Raw genomic sequence first — 23576 nt, 5'->3', positions numbered from 1 at the left:
CCAGTGCTCTCCGGTGCTCTCCAGTGCTCTCCGGTGCTCTCCAGTGCTCTCCGGTGCTCTCCGGTGCTCTCCGGTGCTCTCCGGTGCTCTCCAGTTCAGATCTCGGGTTTCTCTCGACATCACCGGCCTTTGGGCCTCTGTCCTTGTTCCCTTAAGCATCTTTTGTTGAAATCCTCTGTTGCAAAGTCTGGGACCCATGATAGGAGCATTGCTACTACAAAGGAAATGAGCCTTGAAACTGAGACTGGTACTTTGCAGAAACCCAGGGTAGTGGGGCATATGAGGTACCCCTTGTACATAGACAGCAGAATTGTCTCAATGCTAGGCAGGGATGTGAACAAGGGCTCCCAGAGTGGCACCTGCAGGGAATGTGCAGCTCCTGGGAGGTGGTAGCCTCTGCCCCAGAAACTTCTTTTGTGGACCCTGGAAACAGGCTCAGGGCTGTCAGTCTCAGGTGCTCTCAATTCACAACAGGTTCCTATGCCTGTGGCTGCAGTAGGGCCTGCAGAGAAGGCTGCTCACTACGCTGTTTCCTCCCATCTAACTCCATTCGTGTAGTGTCTCGGTCAGCGTTTCTATTCCTGCACAGGCATCACGACCAAGAAGCAAGCTGGGAAGGACAGAATTTATTCAACTTACACTTCCACATTGCTGTTCATCACCAAAGGAAGTCAGGACTGGAACTCAAGCAGGTCAGGAAGCAGGAGCTGATGCAGAAGCCATGGAGGGATGTTACTTACTGGCTTGCTTCCCCTGGCTTGCTCAGCTTACTTTCCTATAGAATCCAGGACTACCAGCCCAGGGATGGCACTGCCCACAATGGTCTCTCCCACCCTTGATCACTAATTGAGAAAATGCCTTACAGCTGGATCTCATGGAGGCATTTCCTCAAGGGAGGCTTCTCTGTGATAACTCCAACTTGTGTCCAGTTGACACAAAACCAGCTAGGACATGAAGCCTCGTGGGTTTGCTGCCTTACACAGAGCTCAGGCCCTATATTCTAAATCAATGGCTCTCAATCTGTGGGTTGAGACCCCTTTAGGATCAAATAATCCTTTCACAGAGTTGGCCTAAGAACATTGGAAATATTTACAATTCATATAAGTCACAAAATTACAGTTAGGAAGTAGCAACAAATAAAAGGTTATGATTGAGGGTCAACACAATATAATAACAACAGCATACTTCAGTATTACTGTCTTTCTTGCACAAGACAGTGTAATCGTCTTGCCTGAAGACTGTAGTGCTGAATTTAATAGAGAAACTAAGGCTTTACTATCCACACTGTAGCCCCACACAGTAATAATGCAGGGCATCCTAAGGACTGGACATAGCAGAATAACCGAAGGAATGAGATGATGCCCAAGCAGTTCTGTTGTGGGCAACTTGCCTGTCAAGCTAGTGTCCTGTTTCTCCTAAGTCAAGTGCTTGGAGTCAATCTGGGATCACTTAAGGCTTGTTTTGTTTGTTTGTCTGTTTGTTTGTTTTGTTACATCTCATCAACCTGCTCTCTATTTAATACACATTGCCACATGCTAAATAGTGGCATTCCCTACCCCATACCCCTCACACACTAAGGACTTACAAACATAGATCCAGGAGTTCTCACTTCTTGACTGGTACAACAAATGTGTGGTCTCACCTCAGCCTTGGTCAAAGCCTTCAAAAAAAATGCTTTCTAAGTAACTGTCTAGGTTATTTCTTTTGTTCTAATTTTGTGTATTCATTTAATTTTATTATATGAACATTTTGCCTTGCATGAATGTCTGTATACCACATGTGTGCCTGGTCCCTGTGGAGTTCAGAAAAGGGTATTGAATCCACAGAACAGGAATTACAGGAGGCTATGAGCTACGATGTAGGTACTGGGAATCCAAGCCAGGTTCTCTGCTAGAGCTGCCAGTGTTTTTAACCTCTGAGCCTCCCAGTCTCCACTGTATGCTAATTTCAACCACTCTTTAATGCAGATTTGCATGACTACCTCTCGCCATTGAAGAAATCATGTACTCTCACATGTCTGCAGGGGATTTTTGTCCCTGTGAGGTTTCAAAGTGTTTCCAGTCTTGTTTTGTTTTGTTTTGTTTTCTGGTCTGATAAATATTCTCCCTGCATCTTTTCCTCCCTCCTGCATCACATCAGGTTGGGTCAAGCATTTCTTTCTTTATTCTTTATATCTGTGTCTTCCATTTTAGGTTTAGAACTGGAATGCAGAAAGCTAATTATGGTTCATTTCCTCTGCAGAAGTTCTGTGTTTCCATCTTGTGCAATATGCACCCATATATTAAGAAGCCAAGACCACAGGCTTCTGCACATCATCTGACCAAGTAGTAAACGCATTCCACCACCTCGAGCTTCTGTGACCTGTGCTGCCCCTATACTGCCCCTTCCCACATAAACTACTTAAGCTTCAGTTTCCTGTCGACAGAACAGGGACAACCATTGGCTTTACCCTGAGACTTCAGGGAGCCAATGACTCAAAATGAAAACTGCAGTCATGGTTTCTAGTTCAGAGCAGGCTAATCGCAGAAGCCTGTTCAGTATCAAGGTCTGTGAGACATGAACAGTTAGCCCCTCTTGAAGGATGAGGAGGGATCAGAGGAATGAGAGAGGGGCAACAAGTGGCCTGGGAGATTAGGATGGGGGGATGGGGGTGGGGGACTTTAAAAGGCCAGATCCAGTTGTACGAGTCCCATCACTTTCAAGCTGGGGTGGAGGTGGCTGCAGCAGCAGTGGGGATTTTAAGACAGGGTCTCACTTGGTAGTCCAGGATGTTGTGGAACTTTCTATGTAGTCTGAGCTGGACTTGAATGTCTGGCAATCACCTGACTCAGTCCACTGCGTGCTGGGATTACAGATGTGACCAACTCCCCTCCTCCCCCCGAACATATATTTATATATATAAAATCATTGTACAAAATGATAGTTTCATTATAACATTTTATGCATGCATATACATTATACACACACATATATGTATATGTACAATATATACTGTGTATGTACAATATATACATATACATATATATGCATATATTGTCCATATCCATCTGCCCATTAATCTGTCTTGTCTCCCGCTCTCTGTCCTCACTGGACTCTTACCACAATCTTGTGTGTATGTGTGTTGTGTGTGTGTGTGTGTTTCCCACATAAAAGACAACATATTTTTCTCTTTAAGCCTGGCTTATTTAACTTAACATTATAGTCTCCAAAAAAATGACACAATGCTTCCTTAAAGTTGAATAGAAGCCCATCGTGGATATGTACCAAACTTTCTTTGTTCATCTATGTATGGACACATAGGCTGATTTCTTTTTTTTTTTTTTTTTTTTTTTTCGAGACAGGGTTTCTCTTTATAGCTCTGGCTGCCCTGGAGCTCACTTTGTAGACCAGGCTGGCCTCAAACTCAGAAATCCACCTGCCTGCCTCTGCCTCCTGAGTGCTGGGATTAAAGGCATGCGTCTGTGAGTAGTTCAGTAACGGGCATACGTGGACAGGTTCCTCCATGATCTGTTTACTCCCGTCTCCTTGCAGGTAGATTCAGTAATGTATCTGAATAGGTCGTGTGGTGTTGTCTGTGGGGTTTCAGGGGACCTCCACACAAATCTCCATAGTGGCTCTACTGCTGAGCCTCCCTCTGGCAGGGCGGAAGCATTTCTCTCTCCCCACATCCTCAGCAGTGTTACCTGCTTCCTTGATGAAAGTCATTCTCTCTGGGGTGAGATAGAGTCTTAATGGGGTTGGCATTCACATCTCCTGTGCTGGCAGTTCTTTCCGTTGTCTGAACAAAACAGGTGTGCATCTGCATAGCAACACCCAAGGTTTCAGGGAGCGTAGGCATCCTTGTTACCGGCAAGGTGGAGGTCGGATGAAGAAGCGTGGCATCTATGCTGTGGAATCACACACATTGTTCTCTAGCATCAAGAAAACTGCCATTCGGAACAGCAAATATACACATGGATTTTGAACGCTGATAAGAAGCATATATATTCCTAGCTAAGAGCAAGAAAAAGATGTTTTCTGAGCCTGCCCAAGGAAGATGCTGTTCTAGTGGGAGATATTTTCCCTGATACAACATCTCACACAGCAGTCTCATCTCCAAACACTGATAAATCAGCCCAGATTGTTTCCCAGGAGAATTCTACCAACATTTAATGAAGACATAATATAATTCTATGTAAACAACTACAGAAATTTGAAAGTAGGGAGTGATTTCCAACTTCTTACATAGAATCAGTATTTACGTATGTGACAACTGATCATAATTGTCAACTTGACACGCTGGGAAGAGGGAACCTCAGCTGAAGAAATGCCTCCATCAGATTGGCCTGCAGACATGTCTGTGGGGACAATCTCTTAATTGTTGATGGAATTAGGAGGACTCAGACTATTGAGGGTTGTGCAGCATGCAGGCCTGGGCTGTGTAAGAAACACAGCTGAGCATGAGCCAAAGAGAGAGCCAATAAACAGCCTTACCCTATGGTTCCTGCTTTACTCCCTGCCTCAGTTTCCCTCAGTGATGCTACACAAACTGAAATACAAAACAAACGCTTTCTTTCTCTTAAGTTGCTTTTGAGACTTGTTTTAAAAAACAGCAACAGAAAGCAAGCTAGAACAACATAGACAACAACATTAGACAGAGATGCTATAAGAAAACCAGAGACAAATTCCCTGATCAAGTAAATATGTACATGAGAAGGATAATATATCATAAGCAAGTGAAATTTGCAGCAGAAATTTACTGCAAGTTGTTTTAAACTTTAAATCATCTGTTTATAAATGAGCATCTGTTGTATGTGCCCCTCCTGTTAATTCTTATGATTTTTTATGGTTATTAGATCTTTGAGAATTTCATCAGTGTTTTGGTCATTTTCATCTCTCCAACCCTAACTCTTCTCAGATCTACTGCCCCTGCCCTGTCACATACAACTTGTATTTCCCTCCCCCTACCTCCGCCACTAAGGCCAATTTGTAATCCATAATTATTCATGAACCTGTGGCCTTTCATTAGAGCAGTGTTGATTTTTCAGTGGCTACACTTTTAGAGAAAACTGGCCCTTCCTCTCCCAGAAACTAAGAACATCATCAAGAAGTCCTAGGCTAGGTCTGGACCTTCATGCCCACCTTCCCTCTCTGTGCTGGGATTTGGGCAGGTTTAAGCTCGCACATGTCTAATACACGATGTGGCAACTGCTGTGGAATTATTTGTGCAACTACTCTGCTGTGTTCAGAAGATACTGGTTGGGCGGGAAGTGGGAATAAATAAATAAATTAAACTGGTTCCTTATGGTCATCCAGCGTCTCTGGCTCTTGTCCTCTCTGACAGTTCTTCCACTATGATCCTGGAGCCTTTAGAGGAGGGGTTGTCGTATGTATGATACATTGAGAGATGGACATTCTGGAGTCTATTATTCCCTGCCCTTTGAAAGTAGTGGGTCTCGGTGTTGATCATCATCAATTGCAAGCAGAAGGTGCCCTGATGAGGACTGAAATATTTTTTTAATCTATGGGAATAATAAGAATAATAAGCCATTAGAAATTGCTTTAATGCTTTGTCTGTTTATCAAAATAATACTTGTGGATTCTTCTCTAGGGTCTATGATCTCTCGAGCTGTAGGTTCTTGGCCTGATGGTGGAGCCAGCTATGGGTTTCACATTGTGTAGTAGACCTTTAATCAAATCAAAAGGTGGTTGGTTACTCCTGGCCACTATTAGACCACTAAGCGTGTTGTAGCAGGCCTGCTGTTATTGTAATCCACAGGGACCACACCTACGTAAGACTGGTGTGTACTTTTCTCCTTTAGTATCATGCATACTATGAAAAGTACCCAGTAGGGATGAGGCTCCCAGATGAGCACCACCTTGGTTTGTTCATATTAGCTATGACTCATGTATGTGGTCTCTTCAACAATAGGGTCTTGTTATCAAGTTTTGGGTTTCAAGAGGTAACCAAGAGCACTGGCAATAGCCTGTACTGTTTGGAGGCTTATAGAACCTCAGTGGCCAACAACTGCAAAAGGGATAGATAGATAGATAGATAGATAGATAGATAGATAGATAGACAGACAGATAAAAAAGCACTGGGCTTTCATTCATTAGTCTCTCTTATGTAGTAGGGACATTAATTAACCATAGAGGATAACTCCACTTTGACTTTTTATGTATATATATATACTTCAGAAGGTATATATATATATATATATATATACTTTGAAGTAGGTTTCCAGATGACTTTTTAAGTCTTTAGAGTTCTTTATCTTTTCTATTTTCTCCTCTGATGGTCCCTCCCCACCACAGTTTCTCCCTTCGTTCCTTTTTATCCCTTTATATCAGTATATCTATCTCCTCTTCCCTGAAAGCCACTCCCACTCCCCGTGGGTCCTTAGTGATTCCCTGACCCCTGTGTGTATTCCAAATGAAGCACACATATCTAAAGAGTCAAAGCTAACATCAGTGCCTGAGAGAAACATACATTTGTCTTTCAGGGCCTGGATCACCTCCCTCAAAATTACTCTTTCCAGCTTTCTCCATGCCTGTGGATTTCATAGTTTTATTTTAAGAGTTGGGTAATATTCCATTTCTCAAGTACACCACGCTTCAACTATCTCGCTGTCAGTTGAATGTATATGCTCTTTCTATTTTCTGACCATCATGACTGGAGCAGCAATGAGCAAAGGTGATCAAACATAGTGGGATATCAAGTGCTTTGGGTATAGCCCAAAAGTTATACTGCTGACTCCTGTGGTAGATCTATTTTTAGCTTCTTGATAAGTCTCCACATTGATTCCCGTGGTGGCTGCACCAGAATGCGCTCCCAGCAGCCGTAATAAGTGTTTCTCTTTCCTCACATTCCTGCCAGGTTTTCATGCACTTATTATTCTTTGGATCGTGGCCATTCTGACTGAGGTGAGATGAAATCTCAAAGTAGGTTTAATTTGCATTCCTTTGACAGCTAAGGCTGTTTCTCAGCCATTTGTACTTCATCTTTTGAGGATTCTCTGTTTAGTCCCATGCCCCATTTTCAATTGTGTTGTTTGCTTGCTTAATCCTTAATTTTGAGTTATCTGTATGTTCTAGACATTAATCCTCTGTCCAGTATAAAGCTGGTAAGAATGTTTCCATTCTGCAGGCTTCCTCTTCAGACCAGTGATGGCACCCTTCTTACATTCATACGTTCCCTTTACTAGTTGTTAATCATCATGCCTTCACTGTCATGATTCGAGGCAGAGAGGCCTTTCTCGTACCAATGAGTCCAGGCATATTCTTGGCTTCCCTTCTATTAGATTTAAGGTATTAGGCCTTAGGTGGAGTCTGTGATCCATGTGAAGTTGTACTTTGTTCAGAAGGAGAGGTAAGGATCAAACTTCATTCTTCTGCATGAAGCTATCCATCCAGTTTGGCCAGCACTACTTGTTTAAGATGCTGTCTTTTCTCCAATTTGTATTATTGGCTTCTCTGTCAAAAATCAAATGGCTACGGGAATGTGAGCTATATGTGGGCCCTCAATTTTATGCTATTGTTCAGTGGGTATTCTTATGTGAGTACTACTCTATTTTTTTATTATTGTAGCTCTGTAAAATAACTTAGTATCTGGGGTGAGATCTCCAGCAAGCTGTTGTTGCTGTTGTTATTGCTTTTGTTGTTGCTAAGGATTATTTTGGCTATACTAGGCTTTTTTATTTATACATGAAAATTTTTAAGTTGCTTCCATTTTTTTCCAATTTCATGGATAAATTGAATTGAATTTTTGGTGGGAATTATGGTGAATCTGTAGATTACTTTTGGTAGGATGGATATTTTCCCAGTATTGACCCAACCAATTCATGAGAATGGAAGGTCTTTCCATCTTCTGATGTTTTCTTCTTCTTCTTTTTCTTTCTCTCTTTTTTTTGGTTTTTTTTTTTTGTTTTTGGGGTTTTTTTTGTTTTTTGGGTTTTTTTTTTGCTGTAAAAGCATCTTAAAGCTTCTAGTATACAAGTTTTCTGCTTCCTTGCTTAGATTTAGTCCAAGATTTGACTTGGAACTAATACAAATAATATAGTGTCCATGTTTACTAGCTCTGTGCGTTTGTCATTTGCGTGAGAGCAGGCTACTGCCTTATGTGTTGATTTTGTAATTAATTTTGCATAATGTATTTATCAGCTGTAGTAGATGTCTAGTGGAATCTTTTTTTAACTTGGGAGGTTTTTAATTACTTTTCCTAGCTCACTGGATGTTCTAGGTTTACTTAAATTATTAACTTCATCTTGATTTAAATTTGATTTTATGTATATAGGATGAGTTTATATGTGTATAAACATAAAATGAAAAAAATATGTATATTGAAAAACTCATCCATTTTTAGATTTTGTTTAGTTTGGTAAATATAATTTTTTTAAAGTATGCCTTTTATAAGTCTGTGAATTTCCTCGGTTCTGTTATAATAGTTCCATTTTTCCTAATTTGATTAATTTAGACTTTCTCTCTCTTTCTTTTGGTTAACTTGATTAGTTTTGTTGATTTCTTTCCCTTTAGTTAGTTTGACCAAATGTTTGCCAAACTCTTCATTTCACTGATTCTTTGTATTGTTCTAATCACTTCTTATGCATTAATTTCATGCCTGATTTTGATTACCTCCTTGTACCTACTATTTGGGGCTACTAGTTGTTCTTGTTTTTCAAAAGCTTCAGCGCATCTTTGGGTTATTAATTTGAGATTTCTCTAACATTGGTATGATGGTGCATGATGTAGGCACTTTCTCCTCCGTCCCATGTTCATTTGTCCCACAGATGTTCATAGGTTGCGTTTTCATTTCATTACACCCTGGACATCTTTTCGTTTCCTCCTTGATGTCCTCCTTAGCCCGATCTTGATTTAGTAGTGTGTTCTTTAGCTTAAATGAGTCTGTGTACTTTCTGTCATCTCTTCTGTTATTAGTATCAAGCACCCATGGTTGTCAAACAAAATGCAAGGCGTGATTTCAATTTTCCTTCATGTGTTGAGTCCTGTTTTGTGCCCTAATATGTGCTCTCTTTTGTAGAAAGCTCCGTGGGCCACTAAGAAGATTGTTTACTCTTTAGGTTTTGGGTGAGATCTTCTGGAGATAGATGTTATGCCCATTGGATTTATGATGTCACTCCTCAGATTCTCTATTTAGTTTTTTTCCACGTGATTTATGGTGGAGGTAAAGTATTAAAATCACCCACTATTTTTGTGTTGGAATCACTCTGGGATTTTAAATTAAATAGTCTTTCTTTTATGAAATTCAGTGCTCCTGTGCTTAGAATCATAATATCCTGTTGCTGGGTTTTTCCTTTAATGAGAATCAACTGTCCCTCCTTATCTCTTAATATTGTTCTGGGAGTGAAGTCGATTTTATCAGATATTATAATAGCTTGCTTGTTTCTTAGTTCCATTTGCTTGGAATACTCCTTGCCATAATTTTATTATGAAGTGCTGTCTATCTTTAGTCATGAGATATATTTATTTTTTGAATATTGTTTTATTTATTTTTGTTTTATGTGCACGGTGTTTTGCCTGCCTTTATGTCTGTATGAGAGTGCTGGACCCACTGGAACTATAGTTACAGACAGTTGTGAGCTGCCATGTGGGTAATGACACTTGAATCCCCATTCTCTGGAAGAACAGCCAGTGTTGTTAACTGCTGAGCCCTAAGGTATGTTTCTTGAAGGCAGGGGAAAAAAAGGCATCTAAAAACACAAACAAAGCAAACACAAAACATGCAGCTTTCTGAAAGTAAAGGCTAGATGCTTTTCTCTTGAGGTTGGACCAAGCCCAGGATACCCATCCTCACCACATATAGCCAGCACTGTGACTAAGCTGTAGCCAACGCTGTCGTGCAATGAAGAGAAACAGAACATACCGCTTGCCAAGAAAAAAACGAAGAAAATCACAAGGGCAATATATAAAAGATGCATCTTTAATGCATGAAACATAAATAATTAAATATCCATTTCTACAAAATTACCCATCTCTAATCTTATTCTTTAAAGGCTGGGAATGAATCATAAACCTAAAATGTACATCTTAAATAAGTGAAACTCCTAGATGATAGGACAAAAACTATGTGTGGAGTTAGGCTGAGATTTCTTAGTTCAATACGAAAAGTTCTGTGCCTAGTAAAAGAATTAATAAAATCCTTCTGATTGGATCCCATCAAGATCTTAAAACATTTCCCTTTAAAATACAGTATTGGAAGCCAACACAAAATACAACTGATGGCAAATGTGAAAAGGCAAAAGGCGTTCAACATCATTAGTCCTTAGAGAGATGCAAATGAGCACCGATGCATATGCGTTAGGATGACTAGAATGAAAAGAACCAAATTGTTGGCAAGGCTGTGGAATTCTCGTGCACTCCTAGTGAGAATGCAAACAGTGCACTCACTCTGAAACAGCTTGACAGTTCCTTCAAGAGTTTTACATGCTGCTGCCATATGATCTGGTCACTCCACTGCCAAGCGTCTACCCCAGAGAAAAGAAGCACATACCCGTGCAAAGAATGCATACAAACACTCATGGCAGCTCAGTTCTTAATATCCAAAGCTAGAAGTGACCTATTTTTCTATCAGTCTGCGAACTATAAACAGGCTGAGCAGCATCCCCATTAGTTAGCAATATGAGTCAGCCATAGCTTGGTACAAACTACTGATGCACACTACAGCTAAAAATCAGTCTGGAATAACTGTTCAAGTGTAACAAATAGCCAAAGGTGAGTGCATACTTCTCAGTACTATTTATTTTAACCCACAAGAAGTATAAACTAGTCTCTAGTGATAGAAGTAGATCACTAGCTGCTTAAGGGTGGACCACAGAAAGAGAATGTAACATTTCACTGATGAAAGGCTTTCAGGGTGATAACATTGCCCATTCTCTTGATGAGGTGATGCTCTCATGAGTGAAGACATATGCCAGTGCATATCAAACTACTCTTGAAACATGTGAAATTTGTCACAGATCAAGAATGTCTCACTAAAGCTGTCACTGAAAGTGCCTGTTTTCTTGCTAAAATGATGTCCTTGGACAGCTGAAAACCTCAGTGGCATACAATAGGTTCTTGGTGTTCTCCATACAGGTGAGTGGGCTAAGCAGCTTTGCTAATATTGGCTGGCTAAGCATCCCGACCTGGAGGTCAAGCAACTGATGGCTTATCTCGACTGGCCTTGGCTGGGATGATAGGGCAATTTTGTACTGTGTCTTTCCTGGCCTGGTGGAAGGCTAGTAGTAGCGGAGACAGAAAGAAGGCTCAGGTCTCAAGGCCACTTTATGTCTTTACTTGCATCATGTCTAGAAAATACCACTGTTCAGAGAAAGTCATGTTGTTGAGCCAAGAGGCAACTCTTTGCTGAAGACAAGGGATGGCTAAGACATATGATGAGGGGTGTGGATACCAAGAGGTGTGTAGGTCCAGGGACATTGCAATCTCTCACAGGCACTGTTACTGAGCTAAAGCCAAAACAGACACTTCAAATGGTGTGTTTCATCTATGGGTCATACTTAAAGGATCTAGTAAGGGTCTAGTAATGTAGGTCAGTGGCTAAGAGTTTGCCTAGCATAAACAAGGCCCTACATTTGCTTTCCAACTCTGAAAAAACAGAGAGAAAATAAAGGAAGGAAAAGAAAAGTATCAGGTACAAAATAGGTGAATTCTACTGCCTCGAGGAAGTTCTCCCCAAACAGGCAGATTAGAACTAAACAATAAATGCCAAGGTTTCCTTGAATCTCTTCCAGAAGTTTCTACCATAAATTCAGACCTTTCCCCATGCCACTTCTCCATCCTGGCTCACCTATCAGTTGCCTGGACCTCAGCACACACAGGATGCTTCTGGGCCATGCTAGGAATCTCCCCAACTTCCTCTGTTAACAAACCTTACTGTCTCGGGGAATGCATACCAACAGGTTCAACATCTCTGCCCTATACTGGAAAAGGCAAAAGCATGTGTCATGGTGGCCCCAGGCATTCCATTTTAACACCTGATAGAGTGTTGTGAGGCCATAGACAATGGCCAATGGAGCCATGATAAGAGCTAGTCTATTCTTATCAGCCCTCTCAAGAGGAAAGAATATGCCGATTTTCATATTTTTGCTTCATAAACAAATGTGCTCACTGTGGACAAAGAGCCCTTCCACTCACTATCTGACCTTGCTTATTGATTTTCTTATCTTGGGTACTACTTGAAGCTTTGTCAGTGCACAAGTAGCCCAGAAGTCCAATCCTTCCAATTGCATCTTGCAAAGCACCCTCTGTTACTCTTCTAGGAGCTCAGAGGGGCTAAGGCCAACAAGGGAGTAAATATCTCCTTGTATTTACAGTGAGCATCTGTTTCTATTCTGGTGAGTGCTTTTTTGATTATGAGAGTCACCTTCAGAATGAACATCCCCTTAATTCTAGGCACCTTCTGAATTTTGGGGCGACTATCTTATGTTTGTGGAAGCCACATGTCAGCCACAAGCTCAATGATCCAGGCAAGAGAGTAAAACCTAGGTAATTTTCACCCATGGCAGGCTGTAAAACACATACAATGGCCTGGCCCAGAATGGCAAGAGTCTTGGAAGCCACCACAGAGACCAGTCATGAACCTGAAGTTCAGGCAGTCTCTAGGGCACATGGACCTTGAATGGCTCCTGTGCTGTATGGTCAGGGTATTCTTCAGGCTCTGCCTGGGGTTTTCAGGGACTGCCTGGAAGCCTTCCTGCTCTCTTTACCTAACCACAGCTGTCAATACACATGGAAGGGGACTGTCCTAGCTCTCAGACCTCAGGAAGAAACTCATGCCTCAGCCAAGAGTCCTCACAGGACAATGCTGTGGAGTTGTCTGCCCAGACCCACTGTCTTGTCCCCTCTTCCTCTGCAGTGTTGATTGGAGTGGGCACCGAGACCTTCCTCCGGGGGCGGTTCAAAAGCCTGGCCTTCTATCTGCTGTGAGTATAAGAACCCGCTCCCCCTGCCTGCATGTTCCAGCTCACCCATGCCTGTCTACTCAGAGTAACACAGGGTAACCCACTTCCTATGCTAATTTCTCCCCATCCAGAGGTGGAGCCACAGTAGATGCTAAGGTAAGTCCTGGTTTGGGAAGATTCCATAAATCAGCCAGCATCCTTCCATACACTCATGAACGCATCTGCCCAACCTTCCACACATCTACCTGTCCATCATCTATCCATGAATCTACCTCATCAATACATCCTACCTACTAAATATACCCATTTATAGATGCACCTATTTCTCATCAAATCACTCCTCCATCTACCAATCCATCCACCCACCACGTTTCCACCTACCCATTCTACAGACTTACCTACTCACCTGCTCATCTGACTACTTAGTCCCTTATCCATCCATCCATCCATCCACCTACCCCATCCACCCACCCACACAACCATCTATCCACCCTTTTATGCACCATCTACTCATCTATCTACCCATTCTAACATCTATGACTCCCTATAATCATTTCCTTATTCAGCCAACACCAATGCATATATGCCTGTACATATATACATATACATAGTTCTCTTTCATGGCAAGTACAGTTCATTGTCTTATTACATTACATCATTTAGCTTAGCACCAATGAGAGGCATGCACAGTGTCCTAGTTGTAGAGATGGTCAAATTCAGGACTAAGCAGCCAACCTAAGTCATTGAGCTAGTGAGCAACAGATCTCATATTAAGGCATGGGACTCTGCCTCCCAAGCTGGCTCTACCTTTCCACCACCAACTGCACCAATATACCTTAGCATGAAAGGAATGGCTGTGCAGGGATGTCACAGACAGTGAGGGAGTTGGAGTCCCTGAGCCAATGACAACCCTGCCCTAGGCTACTTGCAAAAGGAATGTTGGAGGAAGGATCTGTGTCCCAGCTGTACAATGTCTCAACTGCCTCTTTCTGCCCACAAGGACTCAGGCAGCATCTGCTGACATTCCCTCCCCCTCATTAACATATCCTGCACTTTTGTGGCTGACCTTTGCCCCGGGCTGCCATTCTACCCCCTACCTCGATGTAGGCTCTGTGCTGCCCCTGAAAATTTCACATCTGCCACCTTCCTGCTGTGGTCCACCTTCAGAGCTCATGTCTACATTGCTAACTTATTTCTTGACACTTGGCTGCACCTGGCGACTTCTGACCCTCTCTACTGCCTGGTCTTCATGCTCTGTGTACCCATGGAGCACTCAAGTGCACACAACACATCTCAGTGCGGTCAAGGCACTGTCTCCCTGGGTCCCTGCAGCAAGGGGGAACCTTCCTCCTCTCCAAACACTGGTAATGCACCAGTGTGGTTCATTGGGTAATGAGGATACCTTCTGCCCTCAGTGCCAGCTCTTCCGTAGGGCTCTGTCCTGTCTTGAAGGGACTCGATGCCCAGGCAGTCATCCTTGGGTCCAGTCCAGCTTCAAGTCTCCCTGCCCCTCACACTCACACAATTTGACAACCACATATCAGCACCAGTCCTTGTCCTGCCATCCCTCACTCCCTCCCTCACTAGCACCTTGCAGAAAGTCTGAATGAGTCACTTACCCACCAAGTCTCAATGGCCCTCTGCCCCAGGATGTAGGAAATGGCTCCGCTGAGAGTTTCTGCAAAGCACATACCTTTGAGTGCTTCTTAGTCTCACAATCTCCAAAGTTTGGGGATGATTCCCATCTGTCACCTGCCACCGATGAGCTGGGTAGTCCTGGCTAAGGGTCTGGGCCTCGGCTTCCTCATTCATAACTGACATTAGTATAACTGCTGATCATAAAAGCATTGCAAAGACCAAAGGAGTCGATTTCTATAAGGCTTCCAGGTTGTGATTGGTACATTCCAATCATTATGTTCCCATCATTTTAAACCTAAAGGGGGAAGAATTGGGCAGATGCTGAGGAAAGCAGGAAACGGAAGAAATTAAATATTATAATCACACAGAGAGGAAAAGCATCCATGTAAAGTTAGTTACAGTCTAAGCACAGCTCTAAGAAACCTGTAGACATCTACTCATCTAATTGGTAATAATTTCATTGATGAAGCCTTATAGTTACCCCTGGTTTACAGGTGAGAAACTGAGTCACAGAAAGGCCAAGTCTCTACATACATGCACACAGCTGATCAGTAACAGAAGCAGACCCATGACCCTAAGGAGACAATGGTCCTGAACCCCCTATTGCATCTACCCTCACTACCTTTCACCCCGATGGGTATTCACGGGCACTCTTCCACAAGTCCTGCCCAGGGTGGGCCCAGGTCTCACATGCTAATTATACAGAGAAATCCTTTAGAAGCTCGTAGACATTGTGATAACAAGAGTTCACCAAATGGGCAACAGAGGGAAGGTAAGACCTTCCAAAAAAAATGACCAGCTTGTACAAAGGCCCTGTACTGCCTATGGGTACTCATAAGGGGATTTAAATGGCATGTAGTTTCTATGGACCAGGAATGCTCTTCAAACAAAAATTGAAGTTTTATTCACAAGGATTCTAAATATATAAAATTGAGAGAAGTCAAACAGAAAGAAACCTTTGATTTCACATCTGCCTGAGGAGACAGATTTTAGAATGCCTGGAGCATGGACATTCTGGATGAGGGCAAACACCTTCAGATCAGTGTGTCCCAGAGGCCTTGCCAGCCTGGTGATGATAATGGAGGAATAGGAGATACAGGCTAGTGAGTCAAGAAAGCCAAGGGACAGAGCCTGAGGCCAGAGAGAATGGAATTGTACCTGAAAGAATTTCAAGAAGGCACTTAGCAGCTCTGAGTGGGTAAACTATTGGAAAAGAAGACAGAAAGGGGGGATCGTCATCAGGACCATCCTAGTTTGCTTTCTATTGCTGTGATAAAGACCATAACCAAAAGCAACTTGTGGAGGGTCTATTTACCTTACCCTTCCATGCACAATCTATTACAAAGGAATGTCATGGCCGGGACTCAAGGAAGGAACCTGGATACAGGAACTGAAGCAGAGACTATAAAGGAAAGCTGTTTACCACCTTGTTCACCATGGCTTGTGATTTTTTTTTTAATACAATGCAGGACTACCTGCCCAGGAGTGGCACCACCCACAATGGGCTGGACCCTCCCACATCAATCACTAGTCTAGAAAACGGCCACAGACTTGCCTACAGGCCAGTGTGATGGAGGCATTGACAAAATAGCTAACCAGCACAGTGCCCAGATTCAAGGCTGGATCAGCAGGCAGAGAACACACCTTCCAGTGTCCACTTAAAATACCATCTCACCTGCTGGCCTCAGCTTCTTCCTCACCTCTCCTCCAGCCACTCTAGTCAAGACCTGTATGCCATCTAGGCAGCACTAGAGGGATGTTTAATGGAGGCATGAATAGATGGGGGCAGGGATCCTGGCCAGTGTGTCGGTGAAGATGTCTGGGAATCAGAGAGACATAGGCAGACAACCTTGATAAATCAGTGGGGGACCCGCAGCGGGGCCTCCCTCACGTTTTTCCCCCTCTCACAGGTTTACAGGAGTTACCATCTCTGTGTGTGAAGGGACCTACTTTGTGGCTCAACTCTTGGCCATCTGCTTCAAGTGAGTAGCCTCCAGGAGTAATCTTTACATCCCTTCCCAGTCCAGCCCCAGACAGATCCCTCACCTCCAGGCCATGGCTGAGGTTGTCCTGCTGGGCCACTGCGGACTGGTTCTCCTTCCAGAAACAGGCAAGACCAGGACTGGAGATGGCTGAGGTCAGCACAGTTCAATTACAGGCTTTCTGTTGTTCTCGGCTGGACAAATCCAGTCGGAGCTTGACTCTACCCAGACTCCCTGGGAAAGTCAGCTTTCCCTACCCCAGGGCATTCAGTCTCTGGGCCAGTGTCCAAGCTGTCCACTACAAGTTGAGGACCCTGCAGAAGGCTCAGCTTGCAGGTGACAGAGCTGTGTGGAGTAACTGGCTTTGCCTCTTCCAGCATTCAGACCACAAAGGCCCCACTGTTGCCTAACCAGTGCTCACTGTGTCAAAATGGCCATCAGTGTGATAAGGGCTCAGACTAACAAAGCCCAGGTAGCCAGGTTCCCAAATGGTCAGTGAGATCCAGACCTTAGCACTTTGGGGTCTAGTAACTGCTTCCGAGGCTCAGCCTTTAGGCAGCAGCATGCTCCCCTTTATGCTGAATTGTACCTCAAAGGATTCTTGGCACTGCAGGGATGTGCAGAAATGTTTTAGTCTCAGAGTCCTGTCTGCATCATCTCCCAGTGCACAAGGACATGTACATATACACCCACAGACCGACACCAGATGGCGCCAATGAGCTATAGCAGGCAAGGTCCTGTGAACAGTGATGCTCTGAGAGCATCAAAGGTCCGAGGACAGGCATTGTCTTACTTTGCCTGTAAGGAAACCTATAGGCCGTGTCCCTAAAGAAATCTGCTCAGCATCAGGGCTCTCTGCCTTTACCCTGAATGATCCCTGTGTGTCAGTTTTTAAAAATGAAGCTTTTCCAGGCCTGTTCTGCCCTGTGCCTGGCCAAATCCCAGTGTGTTTATTTTTTGTGCCGTGTGCAGTGTTCCATCCACACAGTGGTCCTGGGGTGATGGCTCTTGTACTGTACTGTTACTTGTACATTAAAGACTTCTCCCAAATTCCAAAGACTTCCATCAGCTTCCCTTTCCTGTTGGTCAAAACCGTGGCTAAAAGCACACATGGGTTGCGAGAAGCCTGTGGACCCTCTGGAGTGTCCCAAGGAAGCCTCCTAACCAGAGAACCTACTGTGAGGACCCTGGGCTTCTGTGACTCCATCCCCTGCAGATATTCCATTAAGGGCTACTGCAGGGATCACAGATACTGCAGGGCTCAGCCCCAGGCTCCCACGGCCTTCTGCTGAGCTGGGACTTTGGGGTAATGATTTCTACTAACCTGATAATGCTGAACCCCGTCTCCCAGGTGCCAGCCGGGGTCTCTGGCACACAGAGCCAAGGAGAAGGCCCACTGGCTGGGCTGCTTCCAGAAGTTCCTCGCCTACATGCTGCTGTCGGTGGCCTGCTTCCTCCACCCTGTCCTGGTCTGGCATGTGACCATTCCAGGTAGGAGCACCAGGGGTAGTGGACATATGTGGGCCCTGCACAGATGTGACCTAAGTAGGAGGAGCAGGCTCTGTCTCTCAGAGTCCCTACCAGCTTGTCTACCCTCTCTGACCCAGTATGTGAGCATGACTGTCAGATGTCCACTATGCTGACCAAGCAGCAGGAACATCCTGAGGTGAAGCCCTCCTGGACGTAGCCATTCAGAGGTTGGACCTTTGACGGGGACTCTGAGTTGTCTTCTCTCTGGCCACTTTCAAAGAGTGAAATGGCTAATCCTCAGCCCAGACCCTTGCATATCTCCTGGCTACCTACCCACTCAGCTCTAAGCTCCAGGCTTGGGTTAGGAAGGCACACTAAACAGCATGTCAGCTTATCTTCTGTTCTCCCTCCTAGTGCCTTGCAGGGTGGCTCAATTTCTAACCCCAGAACTGGCATCCATGCTCAGCTCTATATTTCTGTCTCTTACCTTCTTTTCTGCAACCCTCCTTTTGATTTCTCTTTATTTATACATACACTGCCCTCCCAGGGCCCACCAGAAAGACCAAAAGAGCCCCTGACTAAACTGAAGGAGACTAAGCTCTTTTCTCTAGAAAATGTGCCTCTGAAGAAAGTAATAGAAGGATCCACCCTGACACTGAGTGAACCACAAGCCCTGCCCTCTGAAAAGGCAGACTGAAGAGACCCTAGGACTGGTGGGCACTGGTGGTCAGGTTCCTGGCTTCTGCAGACCCCGTAGCAGAGTCTGCAGGCTGGCCCAGATGATTCATGAGCCGTACTCTCTGTGCCACTGAACATGAGAAATTCACATCTCCCCAAGCTTACTGGGTGGGGACTAGGGGACTCTCCACATTTCTGAGAGTGAGAAGACATCCAACAAATCCAACATCCCCAGCAGAATCCAGATCCAGCAAAGCCATCACACATGCCTGCCCTTGATAATCCACCCCGAGAGGGAAACTGAGGGTGTGATAAAGTCGATACCAAGACCAACTCTCCATATGGAGGGAATGTGGAGCACAGAGAGCAGACAGATCCCTTCCTTTGTACCCTGCCCCCCCCCCCAGCACTGGTCCTCTTTGAACCTTTAAGCCGTGTCATGCCATCATATCAGCCCCAGAGTCTGGTGTGGGTGTGTGAAGGCTAGACCTATCAGGGTGCTGAGCATGGCTGTACAGTACGGTACAGCAGTGGTGCTGTTGATAGGCTTGCTCTACCTCTGATTTTCCTCCATGGCATGTCTGTCCAGTGTCTTGACCTCCCAGATCTTTTTCAGGCTCCATGTTAATCATCACTGGCCTGGCCTACTTCCTGCTGAGCAAGCGAAAGAAAAAAAAGGCTGCTCCGGAGGTGGCACCCCCCACAGAGCAGTACACAGACCCTTCCAGCAGCGTCGTGAGCACCACAGGCTCTGGGGACACCGAGCAAACCTATACTTTCCATGAGGCCTTCAAGGAGGGGCCTGGCTCCTTCTTCATCCACATGAAGAGCATCCTAAAGGGGACCAAGAAGCCACGTGTCCTGCAGACCCAAGATACCCTAATGGAACTGGCACTGGAGCCGGCTGACTCCTTGGCCAAGAAAAAGCAGGTACACTTTGAAGACAATGTGGTCAGAATCATCCCATCCCTCACTGAAGGTCTGGGTGATAGTGACAGTGGACCAGAAGAAACCAGCTCTGACACAACTCCCATCATCCCTCCCTCCCAGACCCCACACTTTCTGCCTTCTCTCATGGCTACTGACCTGTTCTGAGCTTCTTAGCTAGAGGTCTGCAGATGAATGGACCTGCCAGAATAGTCCTAATAGCCACAGTCCCTGCAGAGAACTCAGGGTCTCCATTGGTCAGCTGTTCACATCCTAGTGGTGGCTGGGCATTCAGAACAATGAGATAGTGTACCAAGCCAGATCTGTGGTGACCTCCAGCAAGGCACAAAGGAAGCTTTGACATGTGTAATCAACCTAGTCTCCTTGGCAAGAGGTGGGAAATGAGACCATGGCTTCATTCTCCACAAGGCTGCTGACCCAACTTTCTAAGCCCTAAAGGAACAGAAGACATGAGTTCACCCTTGCACCCAACAAAGGGTTCAGCCTTCAGCAAGAACTCTGTGGTATGTTTTGCTTGAGATACAACCTACTGGTGCCAAAGGCCCAGGGCTATATTGGCATCGTGAGCAAGATTGCTCAGGGTAGATATGAGAAAAGAAGATTCGGATCTCAAGTGAGAACAGCCTGGCAGTGGGCTACATTCTCAGCATACTCTGGGACTGGGCTGGGCAGCAGGCATTTAAGAATCACCAAGGAAAACAATACCACTCTGTGCTCACTGCCAGGAAAGCTGACCAGAAAAGCATCTCTCATTCCAGAAGGATAACTCAGGACTTCCTGCCCTCCCCTCACTTATCCCCTATCCAACAGTATGGGCAGTGTTCAGAGTCCAAGTAGGTGGTATAGATGGTCCAATCTAAAAGGGTCTGAGAACCTGTGGCCATCTGTAGCAGAAATGGCTAGGACATAGCATGGAGTAGTCATTGTAGTTCAGGCCCCAAGAAGACTGCCCCAGAGAGCCACACAGCATGGGGAAGTACCTCTGCCATGCTTAGATACATGAAAGTAGAACCTCTGTTAAGTAGATGATCACTCAAAATAGACAGGAGGGGAGGAAGCAGAGGGAAGGGCACAGGGGAGAGGGTAGTGAGCAGGCAGGCATGGCTGCATCCTGGAACTACAGAGGTGGCAGGGAATTTGAGTTAGATATTTCTCAGTAAAAAGATTAGCAAAATATCTTTTCTAAATAGTATGCTTGGTCCACAGGATTACTGCCAGGAAAAAAGAAAAAGTCATGTTATTCCTCATAGCTGACTCCCAGTGAGCTAGCAACAGAAATTAAGAGTCCTATAGTTTGTGTCTGAGGAGGGGACCCACTTCAGGGCTCTCTGATGGGTAAGCCTCAAATCATGTACTTTATAGTCTAGATAAGGAAGATGTTCACGGTACAATGATCAGCAGCTATGACGTCGTTTTGTTTTGTTTTTGTTTTGCTTTGTTTTGTTTTGGAAATGCATTGAAATGAGACAACCTAGTAGTTGGTATTAGCCTGGTGCTTAGCACAGCCAGCATCCCAAATGGACAGAACACTTTTTGAAATAGAGGATGTGTTGCTAAGACTGTGAGGAGTGAAGTCAGAAAGCAAGCCAGGGGGCCTGGAGTAGGTCTCATCCCTCAGGTCAAAAGATAGACAGCTGATGGATGGCCATGGGGGCTTTTCCAATGAAGGATGTTAGATAGTGCAGTCAGGGGAATATGGGGTGTGGGTGGGTATGTCCTTGTTACTACGGGGATCTCATGGTGAGGAAGAACAAGAAAACACTACCATGATACCATGAATTTGTGTGAGGTGAGGCCAGTGCAGACCTAGCAGGTGGTTCTTAACTCCAGATTACAAGGCTGAAGGTCAGGGAGCAGAGCTTCCAGCCCGACTGAGGCCAGAGGCCAGAGGGAGCAAAGCCCTTAACCAAGAGGAGCCAGGTCCTCTCCCTGTGTCTCTCTCTGTATTAGTTAGTTTCTGTTGCTGAGATAAAATACCATGACCAAAAGCACTTAAGGAAGAAACAGTGTGTGTGTCTTACAGTTCTTAGAGAGAGCTAGAGTCCATGATAACAGAGAAGACCTGGCATGCAGCAGGAGCTAGAGAACAGCTGGCCACATTTCATCCACACACAGGAAATGAGGCCGAGTGGGGAGGGCAAACGTGACATGAGGCTATGAACCTTCAAAGCCCACCCCTGGGGATGTACTTCCTCCAGTGAGGTTGCACCTCCTAAAGTGTCCATAACTTTCGCAAACAGCACCACCAACTAGATGGGTGACATTTCTCATTCAAACCACTGCAGACTCTCATCAGCTTATATAGTGTTAGAAATCTTTGGTTCTTGGTTGGTTGGTTGGTTGGTTGGTTAGCTTGCTTTGCTTTTCTTAAACATCCTTATTAAGATGTAGTTTGCTGTCATAAAATTGACCAAGTTAAACCATACAGTTAAGTGGGTCTTAGTGTATTTCTAATCTGAGTTCATTATATGCATTCACATCTCAAGTTCATTATATGCTCATCCCACCCCACCCCACCCCACCCCCATAAAAAGAAGTCCAGCCCTGTAACCACTAAGACTCACCCCTCGCCTCCCAGTTTCTGTCCTATGAAACCACTAATCTGCTTTGTATCCTTGTGACTTTTACTGTTCTGAGCACGTCATAATTTGAATCAGGTAATTTGAGCCTCCACACACCCTGACCTGACTGCTCCCAAATGGGCACAGGCTGCACTGAGCAGCAGTTTCTGCATCTCCCAAGATAGGCTGATCCCACGGGAGTCTCCTTGGCTCTCTGCATCTAGTTCTCTATTAACTAGAGAGGATTCAGCGGTTTGTCTACTGCTACCAGCACCAGGGTGTTCTGAACACCCTTTTATTTATTTATTCTCTCCAAGATATATTTACAATGTTTCTGAGAAATCAGTGTGAATTCTTCACATTCTGTTCTGAAAGAGGTCTTTCCCCAGGGCAGATCTCTGAGCTTTCCAGAGGTCCTCCCCGCAACCCCCATCCCCCCACCATCAGGCAGATCTCTGACCTTTCCATTCTTTCTTTCTGGCCAAGCCCTCAACAGCAAAGGTTCTTGGGGGATACTTTTCCTGGATGGGTGAGCATAGGAGAGAGTGGGTCTTGATAGCCTTGGTTCATCCTTCCCAGTCTGAGACTCTAAGTGAGGCAAGCGCCATTAGAGGCAGATCCTTATATTAAAACATGTTCTGTACCAAAAGCATCTTTTTCCTTATTCTTAACTATATCTCAATGTCTACTGACTTTATGATACAAGTTGAGTGTGCCCAGAAATTTCTCTGGTCCTATCATGTAAACAGGTGCTACCCTGGGGGGTGGAGAGGCTGCAGGTCAGCGCAGTCTCCCTAACAACTGCTTCCCTCAGCGGCTTCCAGTCCCTCCCTCAGTGGCTTCCAGTCAGGTAAAGCCAGAGCACTGACTCCATAGGAGTAAACAATTTCAAGACAACTGAGAGTGAAACCAAGTTATAGAGTTGATGGGATAAAGATGAGGATAGTACACCGTTCATGTATATGTGGATGCTGGCAGAGAGAGGGGGTGGGGGAGGAAGTGGGGGGAAAGATATTACATAACTGATACACAGTGGTGATGGTGTGGGCTTCTCCAAAGGAGATCCCCACTCCCCTACTTGAGTGGCTTCACAATGGCTGTGTGTAGGACCCAATGCTCTGAGACCCATGGCTCCAAGGGTATCATTTAGGGTATCATTTACAGCAATGTTTAGTGATTAAGCAAAGCTTAAAAATTAAGCAGTCCATATGTTAAAGAATGTTCTTCTGTACAGGAAATGATAAGATGAGTTTATGGGGTGTATCATTTGGGTTTAGGGATGAGACAGGGGTACTGAAAAGGTTTAACTCGGGGTTATGAATGTCCTGGCCCTAAGTACACATGCCCTGTTTATTGTTTTACAATATATTTTACCTGAGATGTCTTCAAGAAAAAAAAAAAAA

The 23576-nt window shown here is 44.7% G+C and overlaps 1 protein-coding gene across 5 annotated transcripts in view; it reads left to right on the top strand.

Annotated features, from left to right (window-relative positions):
* Positions 1 to 23576, top strand: part of Tmem72 (transmembrane protein 72) — a 26026-nt gene extending 2450 nt beyond the window's left edge. Inside the window, exons 2-8 of one of the 5 annotated variants that reach the window (XM_029478762.1) lie at positions 6857 to 6903; positions 9017 to 9160; positions 12851 to 12917; positions 13028 to 13052; positions 16445 to 16516; positions 17868 to 18007; positions 19281 to 23576. In XM_029478762.1, coding sequence (XP_029334622.1) covers positions 13045 to 13052; positions 16445 to 16516; positions 17868 to 18007; positions 19281 to 19759 — 699 coding nt within the window. In that variant the 5' untranslated portion in view covers positions 6857 to 6903; positions 9017 to 9160; positions 12851 to 12917; positions 13028 to 13044 and the 3' untranslated portion in view covers positions 19760 to 23576. Of the gene's footprint in view, positions 1 to 6856; positions 6904 to 9016; positions 9161 to 9621; positions 9653 to 12850; positions 12918 to 13027; positions 13053 to 16444; positions 16517 to 17867; positions 18008 to 19280 lie in introns of those variants that run through there. The other 4 variants (XM_029478761.1, XM_029478763.1, XM_029478764.1 and 1 more) reach the window with 4 other exon arrangements.

This window comes from Mus caroli, chromosome 6 (assembly GCF_900094665.2).
Source record: "Mus caroli chromosome 6, CAROLI_EIJ_v1.1, whole genome shotgun sequence".
In the NCBI taxonomy this organism is placed as follows: Eukaryota; Metazoa; Chordata; class Mammalia; order Rodentia; family Muridae; genus Mus; species Mus caroli.
Note: the sequence above shows the minus strand (reverse complement) of the source record. Positions and strands in the feature narration are given on the sequence as shown.